This window comes from Taudactylus pleione, unplaced genomic scaffold (genome assembly GCF_031769625.1).
Source record: "Taudactylus pleione unplaced genomic scaffold, aTauple2 ptg000225l, whole genome shotgun sequence".
NCBI classification, from domain to species: domain Eukaryota; kingdom Metazoa; phylum Chordata; class Amphibia; order Anura; family Myobatrachidae; genus Taudactylus; species Taudactylus pleione.
Window position 1 is genome coordinate 9,612,384 of NW_028284627.1, and position 13,019 is coordinate 9,625,402.

The window sequence follows — 13,019 nt, forward strand, 5'->3', positions numbered from 1 at the left end:
TTTTTCACTCGGACACTCAGCCCGGCGCTTATAACGTCACTCCGCGACACCGAGAGGTGCGGTGTAGCTGTCGCATTATAGGAGCAATAACAAGAACTTAAGTGTGGGGACTGGGAAAGACTAAGAAAGGAGGCTGGCATGGGACACAGAAGGGGGGCTGGCATGGAACACAGAAGGAGGGCTGGCAGAGGACACAGAAGGGGGGCTGGCAGAGGACACAGAAGGGGGGCTGGCAGAGGACACAGAAGGGGGGCTGGCAGAGGACACACAGAAGGAGGGGGGCTGGCAGTGGACACAGAAGGGCCTTAGCTGGCTGGAGACACAAGGGAGTCTGGCTGTAACTCGAGAGAGAGACTGCAGTGCTGGAGTTGCACAAATGGACGGGGGGCCCTGTCTATTTTGTCAGTGCCGAGCCCCACAATTTCTAATGGCAGCCCTGGCCACCAGCAGCAGACATCACCCAGCGAGGAGCAGAGGCACAGACAGTGGCAGACTGGCAGCCAGTCAGTTAGTGGCTGAATCTGAGTGACAGAGTGAGGATCCAGCTCACAGTGGAGCACAGCAGCCTGTATGTAATGGGGAGAGGGCCCCCCACCTTGATAGTACTAAGAGGGAAAAACTTAGGGTATTAGGGTTAGTTTAGGGGCTAGGGTTTTAGGGTTAGTTTAGTTGTTTAGGTTAAGGTATTAGGGAAAACATAGTTAGAGGGAGGAGGGCCCAAAACAGGTATCTTGCCTAGGGCCCCATGAGATCTAAATCCGGCTCTGCCAGTTACGCCACTGCCCCTTTGAACAGGAATTGTACAGTTGTCCTAAATCAACTTACTCCTAACACTCCACTTGCTCCATCCACTCGTTTCCCACCATGTCCAGCTTCTCCATTTGGTTCACGCCCCCTGAGATTAGCTTAATCATGGGGCAGATGGAGCTCTAGCTCCAGGCCTCCACATAAAAATATGCCCATCATCATGACAAAATGAGAATGACCAGTCACCAGCTAGCCACCCAGTAGGCCAATGATCATACTGTAATTCATATTTCTACATGTCTCATTTTCTACCAGGTTTTACTAATAAACCAACATGAACAGTTCACTTGTGTAAAAAGAAGTTCATGATTCAATATCCTGTAGAACCACCTTGAACAGCAACAACTTGAAGTAATTGTATTCTGTATGAGTTTATGAATTTTGTTAGAGAAGGGATTTATACCACGTGGTAATATGAAAACGTTGTTCTTTTTGTCTGCCAGCTATTCTGTTGTAGAGTTGCTGGGGTGCTTAGTGCGATTGTCCTGCTGTGCAAAACTGGCCGAGCTTCAGATGTTAGACTCTCTAGAAGAGCATGGGAGAAAAGACATTGAACGTGGATTCATGATTACGAGGCCCTAGGTCCAGTGGCTGCAGAACAACCCTACAGCGCCATGCTTCACAGTCGATAGGAGGCCCTTGTGCTGTGTTTCTTGTTTTCCAATGGAGAGAAAGGGCTTTCTCCTAGCTACCGTTCCATGAAGGCTGTAATTGTTCTCTCATTATCGGATGGTAGGGTCTTCAACATTAAGGGGAAATGTACTAAGCCTTGGAGAGAGATAAAGTGAAGAGTGATAAATGGGTCTATTTACTAAGTCTTGGATGGAGATAAAGTGAACGAAGAGAATGTACCAGCCAATCAGCTCCTAACTGCCAAGTCAAAGCTGTGTTTGAAAAATGAAAGTTAGGAGCTGGCTGGTTAATCTACGTTCACTTCATCTCCATCCAAGGCTTATTAAACAGACCCCAAAGTACCAACCAATCAACTTCTGTCATTTTTCAAACACGGCCTGTAAAGTGACCGTTAGGATATGATTGGTTGGTACTTTATATCTCTCTCCAAGGCTTAGTACATCTTCTTCCCCACACTGTGTTGACAGAGGCCTGTAGGCCCCTACATGTAGCTTTGGATTCTTTGCAATTTCTCAGAACATTATACATTCTGACGGTCTGACCTACAGTATAAGTGAATTTGCTGGAAGCCCACTCCTAGGAAGATTAGAAACTGTATCCAATGTTCTCTGTGTGTAAATAATCCTTCTCACTGTAGAATGATTGACTTCTAATTGTTTGAAAATTACTTTATAGCCCTTTCTTTCCAGACTGATGAACGGCAACAATTGCTTCTCTGAGATCATTGCAGATGTCTTTTCTCCTTGGAGTGGTGCTAACACAAGCCAGATCGCACCGACAAAGGTTCTGCTTTTATACCAGGGTGCTAGAGCTTCCTGGTAATCACATAATGAAGCAGCACCTGGATCAGCGTACGGTCTTCACTGACAAGAAATTGGGTGTACTTATCACCTTTTCATACATGGCTTCTTTAATGATGAACAAATAACAACAAAGTTAAATCTACTGTGGTTAAATTTCATAGATTAGGTTTATCAAAAGTTCATTGGTCGACATTCAAAAGGTCGGCCCCATGTGGTCGACACATTCTGAATGTCGGCAGTAAAAAGGTAGACATCATTATGTCGACATGTATTAAGATCGGCAAGGTTAAATAATCGTCGAGGTTAAATGCCGACATTTAAAATGCCGACATTTTTTTCCCCGTGATTTTTAGAGTTAGGATAAAAAAAAAAAAGAGAAAAGAACCCTTGTGTCCACATTTTAGTGTTAAAAAGTCAACATTAAACATGTCAACGGTTGATACATGTCCACAGAATGATGGTCAACTTAATGACTTAATTACCTTTTTACTGTAGACATGCAGAACCAGTTGAATTGGGGTTTACCTTCTGAATGTCATTCATTATACTGTCGACCTTTTGAACCACACCCAAGGAATAGATGTTTGTCAATTAACTCAACATATAAAAACAGATATATATATATATATTGTGATAGGATCACTGGTAAAGTGGTCTGTGACAGGGACATTTATCCCAGATTCCTGTCCTATGTGTTTAAAATCCCCAGGAGAAAGTCTGCAGTGTAGCAGGCTTGAGTTTCGGCTTTTTGAAAAGCCGGTTTGGGACCTGGGGGTTGTGGGTGAGAGGAGAGGGAGGACTCCACCTACGGCCACTCCAGGTTTTGGTTCTCGCAGCCTGGTAACAGGCTTGTTAGTTTTCCACCTGAGAGTGGCCAATATAAGCTTAGTTTGTTTAGGGCTGATTGTCTCACCTGGGAGAGCAGACAGGGAGTTTGCTCAGAGACACTTGGAAAACCTATCTGTGAGTACTGTGCTGTGCTGTGCTTTGTTGCTGGCGAGGGCATTAGGCCCTGCCAGGTTCTGGTAGTGAGGGAACTACCTGTGAAGTTAGTGCCCCGACAGGGCTAGGATTTACGTTTATGTTTTCTTTGTGTTATTTCTGACATTGTACAATAAAGACTGGCGCCGACCAGCTTGTACTTGCATCCAGACTGGTGTGCTGCTTCCCTGCTGCTGTGTGTGTGTGTAAGGAAGGAGTCCTCTACCCAGGAGAGGGACCCCCTAACCTAACTGTGTCACAATATGGTGGAGAATGCGGGCACCCACACACACTGAAGTTGCAGCGAGAGGAAAACTTTCTGTTTAAAAATTAAAGGGACAGACACCCAATTTGTGAGTGTGGAAATAACACTGTGTCCTTGGAGTCCCATAGAGGAGGCGTCAGCCAATGCTCAGAGAGGCAAGGTTCAGCTTCCAACCTACACCCCAGGACAAAATGGAGGACATTATTAAGGCCTTGCTCCAAGCTACAACAGCTCAGCAGGAATCTACCTGGGCTCAGCAGGAATCTACCAGGGCGCAGCCGGAATCCACCAGGGTGCAACTGTTGGCCTTGGAGACAGCCCAGAGGCAACAACAAGTCGCCATCGAGGAAACCCGCCAGGCCTTAGCGGAAAACAGCCAGGCCATAAAAGAGGTGGTACAGCACATGGTCGCCCGGCCCAGAGATGTTAATACTGGTCCTCCCACCACCACTCACTCCGTACGAGCTAGTCACTTCCTCCAAAAGATGACTTTGGGCGATGATGTGGAGGCCTATCTTGCCGCATTTGAAAGAACGGCCGAAAGGGAGAGTTGGCCCCAGGAGCAGTGGGCAAGTCTGGTGGCACCTTTTTTGTCTGGGGAGCCACAAAAAGCATATTTCGACTTATGCCTGGCTGATGCCAAGGACTATAAAAAACTAAAACAGGAGATCCTAACTCGCTTGGGAGTCACCACCTTTGTTCGTGCCCAACGGGTCCACCGCTGGGAGTTCCATATGGACAAGCCTCCACGTTCACAGATGCATGACCTTGTCCATCTGTCCTCAAAATGGCTACAGCCCGAGACGCTGACGGGACCACAGATCGTGGAAAGGGTCGTAATGGACCGGTACCTGCGATCATTACCCGCGACTCTGCGCAAGTGGGTGAGCCATGCAGACCCTAAGACCGCGGACCAGTTGGTCGAGCTAGTGGAGAGGTACGTGGCGGCTGAGGAGCTGAGGAGTATGCCCCACCAAGCCCCGATGGCGCACCGGCGAACTCCCACAGACACTGGTAAGACTGTTCCAGGGGAGAAGGGTGCTGGGTGGTGGAATGTACCTAAGACTGAGGGTGTAGAACCTGGAGACAGGCCTGCCAGGCCAGGAAGGTTCTTGCCCCGTAAACGACTAGACATTAATATGATTCACTGTTTTCGGTGTGGTGACTTCGGCCATATTTCCGCTAATTGTTCACTTACAACTGAACCTATGCAATGTGATACTGCTCATGTCTACCGCAGGGGGTCTTTCTTTGCACAGACAGCCTGTACGGCTGACCGGCAGGCTGAGACTGATAAGCACATGTGTGTACTCACTGTAGATGGCAACCGAGTAGAGGCAATGTTAGAATCTGGTAGCTTGGTGACACTTATAAAAGCTGAGCTGGTGAACCCCTTGAGGCTTAAGGGGAAAACTGTTGATGTGACCTGCATACATGGGGATAATCGATATTAAGTTACTGCCGAGGTGAACATCGAGACACCATGTGGCTCTGCTATAGTTTCTGTGGGTTTGGTGCCTGGTCTGATGTACGATGCAATATTGGGGAGAGACTTTGCTCACTTCTGGAAATTGTGGGAAAGCCGTGTTGTTCCAGAAGTGAACAACCCCCGTCCACTTGAGAAGGTTGTCGATATAGTGGAGGAGGGAGTTTCTTCTGAGTCAGAGTTATTCCCTTTTCCTACTATGGTTGGCGAACTAGAGAATGCGGAGCGTGACGGTGGCCTGCCAACTGATGTGATTGAGGGGGGAAGTGTTGTTGGGCCAGTTGATCGTCTGCCGATTTAGAGGTCAGAAGAGAGGTCTTTGCCGTGGAGCAGTTGAAAGACCCTACTTTGGTAAAAGCCAGGAAGAATGTAAAGGTAGTTGATGGTAAACCCGTAGACCCTGATAGTCCTTTGTCCTATCCCCACATGGCAATGTATCAGGATTTATCCTGCCCTGAGTGGCAGTATCATGCTCCCAGACCACGTTTTAAGGGTCCACTAGTTCCATTGCCTATTGTAGAGGTGCCAATAGTGAGAGAGCACCTGAAACAGGCTCAACAAGCACAGCAGAGGGTATACAACCGCAATGCTCGGTTACGCAGCTTTGCTCCTGGGGACAGAGTGTTAGTGTTGGTTCCCACTGTGGAAAATAAACTTTTGGCTACATGGCAAGGCCCCTTTGAAATCTTAGAGTGGGACAGGTCAATTACAAAGTTTACCAGCCGGGGAAAAGAAAGCCGGAACAGATATACCATATAAATCTGTTAAAGCCCTGGAAAGATAGAACGGTACTGTCGGCCGTCCGAGTCCCTCCAGTAAATCCAGGGCCCTTAGTTCCCGAAGTGACAGTGGCAAAAACCCTGTCGGCAATTCAACAACGAGAGGTCAAGGAGTTTCTGGTCAGAAATAGGGTGCTGTTCTCTGACGTACCTGGGAGGACCTCGGTCGTTAAACATGACATCATCACTGACCCAGGGGTTAAAGTTAATCTAAAGCCCTATAGGTTACCAGAAGCACCAAGAGCATCTGTGTCGAAAGAAATTAAAAATATGCTGGAGTTGGGGGTTATTGAAGTATCACATAGTGAGTGGTCAAGTCCCATTGTGTTGATTCCAGAGCCCGACGGGAGTGTGCGTTTCTGCAATGACTTCCGAAAGTTGAACAGTGTTTCAAAATTCGATGCCTACCCGGTGCCACAGTGGAGAAGGAGGCGTTGGCCATAAAGTGGGCGTTACAAACTTTTAAATTTTTCGGTGGAACACAGGCCAGGGGGCCTGTTGTTTAAAGCAGACGCGTTGTCACGCGTTCATTTTTTGGGGGCTTCAGTTGTTCCGCCCCATAGGTCGAAACAAAGGGGGGGATATGTGATAGGATCACTGGTAAAGTGGTCTGTGACAGGGACATTTATCCCAGATTCCTGTCCTATGTGTTTAAAATCCCCAGGAGAAAGTCTGCAGTGTAGCAGGCTTGAGTTTCGGCATTTTGAAAAGCTGGTTTGGGACCTGGGGGTTGTGGGTGAGAGGAGAGGGAGGGCTCCACCCACGGCCACTCCAGGTTTTGGTTCTCGCAGCCTGGTAACAGGCTTGTTAGTTTTCCACCTGAGAGTGGCCAATATAAGCTTAGTTTGTTTAGGGCTGATTGTCTCACCTGGGAGAGCAGATAGGTTTTCCAAGTGTCTCTGAGCAAACTCCCTATCTGTGAGTACTGTGCTGTGCTGTGCTTTGTTGCTGGCGAGGGCATTAGGCCCTGCCAGGTTCTGGTAGTGAGGGAAGTACCTGTGAAGTTAGTGCCCCAACAGGGCTAGGATTTACGTTTTTTTTCTTTTTGTTATTTCTGACATTGTACAATAAAGACTGGCGCCGACCAGCTTGTACTTGCATCCAGACTGGTGTGCTGCTTCCCTGCTGCTGTGTGTGTGTAAGGAAGGAGTCCTCTACCAAGGACAGGGACCCCCTAACCTAACTGTGTCACAATATATATATATATATATATATATATATATATACATACACACACACACTGAAGTGTCAAAGGTCATGTGATAGATGCCTAGTATCGTGACCCAGCGAAGTGCAGCAACTCGATGTGGCATTGATTCCACAAGTTGAAAGCAAACCTTGGGATGTTGACCGCTGCCATCTTCCCACAGCTCCCTGATATTTGTAGGTGCGAATGGACCTCTCCACCATGTCCCATAAATGCCACCACCAGCCTGCAAGGTGCCTTGTTGACAACTGGCGTCCATGGCCTAATGGGATCCTCCTGCATTAAACGTGGATGTGATGTGAGCTAATGTCGCTTGTCTGTTATCATGGACAATTCTGGCCAGACGCCACTGTCACGATCATTAAGCAACTGTGGTTGGCCACTGCGCTGTCCATGGTGGGTGGTAATGCCTTCCATGAGATATTCCCGGTACACACGTGGCACAGTAGATCGAAGAATCTTGAATGTCCGCACAACTTCAGAAATGGAATGTCCCAACTGTCGGGCGCCCAGTATCATGCCCAATTCAAACTCGTAATTCATGTTGCCTTGCTATGAGCAGCCTAGCCGGTACCCAAACTGACTCACGAGATGTCAGATTACAGCTAATGCAGATCTGGGACCTCGCCAAAAGCAGGGTTAGGGCCGCGAGTCACGGGGGCGTGACCTTGCTTTACGCCCCCTTCTTTCAGTATCCCTGGCAGAGCAGATGCCAGGAGGCGGAGCTGCTCAGCTGGGGGTTATGACCGGCCCATCTGGCCACCAGCCCTTCTGGCATTTGCCAGAAGTGCCAGATGGGCAGCCCAGCCCAACTTTTATCACTGCTCACATACATTCGAAATAGATAGTGATCTGCACAAAAAAGTAGCTTAGCCTCAGAGCACTGTTGTATCCGGATTACAGAATGCAGACACTTTCTCCTGGCTTCAGCAACAAACAAACAAGTTGCCACTTCCTGTAAGGACCCATGATGTCACCACATCCACTGTCTGATAGGCCACGGCAAGCGCATTTTGTCCTGAGTTGTGAAGAAACGTGTTGGGTGTGGCCCATCGGATAGCGCCCTTTGGTTGTTTTTCATTTAAAAAAATTAAATATATATTTAGGTTAGGGTATGAAGGGTTAGGGTATGAAGAGGGGAGGATTGGTATACTTACAGAGCCCCTGATGGGATTCTGAGAGCATTGGGGTGCCGCTATCTGTGTTTTGACGGCTGGCATCCCGACTGCCAGTCCCATACCCAACCAGGATTATATACCTGGTGTATATAATAATGTATATAAAACTAAAAAAGGAGGCAGTCATGGGACTTGGATTTCTTTAGAAGTAGTGGGTCAGCAGCTACACATACACACTGTAATACTCTAGTCCACAGGTTCTCAAACTCGGTCCTCAGGACCCCAAACAGTGCATGTTTTCCATGTCTCCACACTGAATCAAGTGAAATAATTAGCTCTACCTGTGGACCTTTTAAAATGTGTCAGTGAGTAATGATTACACCTGTGCACCTGCTGGGTGACCTACAAAACGTGAACTGTGTGGGGTCCTGAGGACAGAGTTTGAGAACCACTGCTCTAGTATATTGGACACGTAATATACCGTCTCTCCTCATCTCTGCTCTGACCAGTCCTGCCCTCCATAGCAGAGAAATATATTATTCCTAGTGCGCAAAGTGCAATGCATTTCCCTCAACTATGTCTAGCAAAAATTAGCAAACTGGCCTGGCCTTGCACGTGACAATATCAGCCCTTGAACTGCCAGAGACTTGGGGAAATCACCGTTCCCCAGTTGCAGGTTCTTACCCAGTGATGCCAGATGTCACATAATCTTTCCCTAAATAGTTGTAGCCATATCGAATGAGGTCTTCACAGACATCCTTCACTTTGCTGCCACCAAAGGCTGTTCCATAGTGGAATTTGCCATCCAGGACCCCAGCCTTTCCAGCCAAGAGTTCAATTAACTTTCCAACCTGTGTAGAAAAAGAGCATAGGTCAGGCATAGGTCAGAAGGATGTTATTACAAGGAGATTGACAGGAAACTGCATAGAAATGAATAGAAAATGACTTCAGAAAATATGTCAATCAGGTCAAAGTAAAATGAACATTTTACTTATATGTTTACTGCCACGGTGTTAATGCACCCTGTATTGCAGGCATTGTGGTTTTAAAATGAGCTCAATAAACAATTCCCCAATTGTAATGTGACTTTCCCTTTTTATATATACAAAAATACATAAAAGATTCGGGTCGCTTTGGACCGAGGGAGGGGGTGGGGGGGGGGGTTTCAAGAGGGAGAGCAAATGAATTTCACAGATTTTATTTATTTTTAATCTTTGTAATTTTGTTTTTATATATATATATATATATATATATATATATATATATATATATATATAATGTTAATTCCGTGCTTATCTCTTGTATTTGGGAGCTTCATTGATGTGTATGTACACTGTTACTACCATGCATATCTTCTTTATTTGAAAATTGTAGTGATGTATCATACACAAATCTTCAAATATTGTAAATTAGACAGCATTCCAAATATGGAGGCCATTAGGGGATGGGCGGGATCCCTGGATCTTGGCCTGAAAATAACCGGGATTGAAAGCTTCCAATCCCAGGATTAGGGATTGGCCTCCCTAGCTTTGACTAGCTCCCCGATCCCCTGGCTGTGTGCACTCGGTGGGTGGGCGAGCGGATGCAGGGTTGCGCAGCGTGACCTCTATCCTCACGTCACACTGAACAGCCAAACATCCTTTTTTGCGCCCACCCACCTACCCACTGCTTTACTCTACAAGCTCCGTCAGCCCCCTTCAAGCTCCGTGGGGGCTGGGCGGGGTTTTTTTTTTTTTTTTAAACCTAATCAATCCCTGGTATCCAGAGATTGACGTTTTTTTCAATCCCGAATCCCATGATTCAAAAAATGGCCCGGGATTGGCCTCCCTAATTCCAAACAACTTCTAGGTCTTTGTTAAGATGAACATGAACTGCTGGACACTTTGTTGATCTGAATGATTACTCTTTATTGTAACACTCATTGCTTTAATAAAAACAATGGAAAAAAAAAGCTCAATAATTGATCCTATAGAAATCAGATCATTGTTAGACATGTTCGCAAGTGTGGTCTGAAGCAGGCTTGATAACTCGTAATACAGTATATATACCGGTTCTATATCATATTAATTAGCCACACAATGTGCAAAACTAACACATTCTACTTAACATAATTAAAAGGTTTGAGTTGGCCACCCTAGGAAGATAACCAGCATAGAAACTGCCAACCACACTAACAAGACACAGTGATGTCTGGAGGGACTAGGTCCGGGCACCAAATGCTCAGATGCTTGTTATTGGTGGACCTGATGGCCTAGCCCCCACATAAAAGGAGGTGTGCACACATGGACAGGTACAGTAGCTGGAGCATGAGCTAAAATACTCCGTGCTGCAGTTAATACTGTAAGTCAGCTTCAAGAACAAATGTAATTGGTGCTCTGACCTCAGACAAAACTCCCTTAAAGAACACCAGCTCATTTCACCCTTACAACACAGTCTCTGAATCAACCCACTCTGAACTCCAATACCAGCCAGTATATCAAGAGTCACTGGAAGTGTAACTCGCATGTCTGCAAAATGACCACTTGGCCTCTAATATGGGCATAGATACCTTGGACAATCACAAAGAAAGCACTAATACCAAGGAGAAGCAGTGACCAGTTACCAATATATAAAAATGATGACAGATGTTTTGTTGTAGAGATTGTGTATTAAAGCACAATTAATGCCTACATTTAGTGTATATATATAATGATGTTACTATCCATTTTAATTGCTCTACTGCATTAAATATTACATTATAAAGGTCCAAGTATAACAAAAGTTCCATAATTGCATAAAATATACAGAATAAAAGGAAATGTACCGTGGATTAGGTAAATATTTAAAAACAGTGACAAGTCCTTAAAACCTGGAAGCATCCCTAGAAATTAGGGACAGTAAGCAACTATGCCAGTAGCAAGTCCTAACATTCAAATCAACAAGTGCTTATATCAGTCATCCTGTAACATACGCTAAGAGACATTGTTTCAACTTGACAGTTATCTCATAATAATTGCTATCCGTTAGGAGAGACCACCGAAATCTTTTACACCGTGACAAATGAAATTGCTCTGGATTAGCTCTAAACTTTCTAACAGGGAATTTAAATCACTCACTGATCTCAAGGTCTCTAGAGCCAGCATTAAAAGCAGCTGGAGGTTTATTAGTTTCACTTCCATATAAAACACTATTAACAGGATTCACCTCTTAAATATAGAAAGCCCCAAATGGGCTTCAAATGCTCACAATTCAGGCTCTGATCTTCAAACTCAGATAGACGTGGTTAGAAGTGGCCCTGTGTTCCTAAAGCTTGGAAAATAGATGTGTTATGTGATGTTTACAACTTCAAAACTAATCCAGAATCTCCTCATTTATTAAGGATTCATGTACGGTAGAGGAGCCTCATTTGAACATGTTAGTCCTGCTTCAAGTTCTGTAAGAACGTGGGAAAATAGGTGAAGGAAACAGCTGCTGTGGCCAAAACAGCAAATTCCTTCATCTACGTACGTACACTTTAAAAGGATGCAATATTGTCTACATGAGACCTGAAATCTGCCCGAAAGCTGAAACTTACAGTCGAATTGCTGTACTGTCATCTATCAGGAAATTTAGAGTTTGCATAGATAACTGTTTGTACAAAGGGGTGGGCATTATTTAGAAAAGGAGTAGGCAACCCTTGGCACTAGTGCCACTCAACCATGTTTTGAGTGGGACTTGTGAAGTCACTCCTACTAGGGGGTCCTTCTTCTCTCCACTTCACCTCATTCCTTCACAGAGGATACCCTCTACAAACTGGGGAACCCAAACATTCCCTGCATACCCAAAGAAGCCTGGGCCCCTGAGGAGTGAACCACTTTTAAGCTGGGTACACATTTACCAATACGTCCGATGGGCCAACATATCGAGCGGCCGGCATACATTACACGATCCGGTGTCCAACATGTCGAGCACCGGCTCAATTCACCTGCCTAGCATCAGCAGCTGGGTCATTCCGTCAGCCCTACATGTAGGCTGAAGGAACGACCTGCAGAAGCGCGCATGATTGTCCATAGTGGGTACACATTTGCCGATGTGGACGAAATGTCGGTCCAATCCGCTGGATCGGGTGACATATCGTCTAATATGTACCCACCTTAAGTCCAGGTCACAGTCAAATAACCGTACAAAATTCTGAAGCATTTCTTTGCCTTCAGACTACAAATTATCAACCTAACCTGAACAAACCAAGGCCGCAACTCCAGGATATTCTCTCAGTCATCACTTACTGTAATTTAGATCAGATCCTCCTCATTTTTCGGGCAGATGCTGGGACACGATTGTAACCTTGTAACCTTGATAAACCATGTGGTGTATAATCTCAGAATATATTTACATATTTTATACCAGCGACATGAATCCTTGGAACACCAAAACCATTTAAAATAACATTTTAGTTTTATTCACAAAGTGAAGCCGTCACATACAGTATGGACAAGTTATTCAACAAATTATGGTTCACTGTGGCTTTTTTTTTCATGGGATTTAGGTGAATGTAACTTATTCTACACAACCAAGCTGTCACAACTCTCGGATGGATAGTTGCGTGATTGGAGTTGGCCCGGAACCTAACACATTGGTTGTATCACCAGGAACCCTGCAAGGGGATTTGAACTTCCCAAGACTCAGGTTGCGGCCCTCAGCATGGGTTCCAATGTATGGGTTGGTGGTGTGAAGGAACTGAGGGCCTGAGTCAGACCCGCTCGCGAGCGCTATGCGCTCGCAAGCGGGTCGATGGTGCGCATATGCGGCTCCATCGTGCGCATATGCGAAACCCAGATGGCGACGGGCAATCCATCGCTCCTGGTCTCGTACCAAAGGGGGCGTACTGTCAATGTGGTGGGCGGGCCGGGGGCATGGCTGCCCAGACGGAGGCGTTCCCATGGGAACGCCAACCGTCTTGGGCCGGCCCCACTGACATCACA

At 46.0% G+C, this 13,019-nt stretch overlaps 2 protein-coding genes across 3 annotated transcripts in view; one reads left to right on the forward strand and one right to left on the reverse strand.

The window, feature by feature from the left end:
• LOC148517249 (uncharacterized) overlaps positions 1–13,019 on the forward strand; it is a 270,769-nt gene that overhangs the window by 203,148 nt on the left and 54,602 nt on the right. The gene's annotated exons all lie outside the window — the stretch shown is intronic.
• Positions 1–13,019, reverse strand: part of POLR3B (RNA polymerase III subunit B) — a 166,449-nt gene that overhangs the window by 11,750 nt on the left and 141,680 nt on the right. For both annotated transcript variants that reach the window (XM_088478926.1, XM_088478925.1), the window contains exon 25: positions 8,764–8,930. In XM_088478926.1, the coding sequence (XP_088335052.1) occupies positions 8,764–8,930 (167 nt within the window). The remainder of the gene's footprint in view (positions 1–8,763; positions 8,931–13,019) is intronic.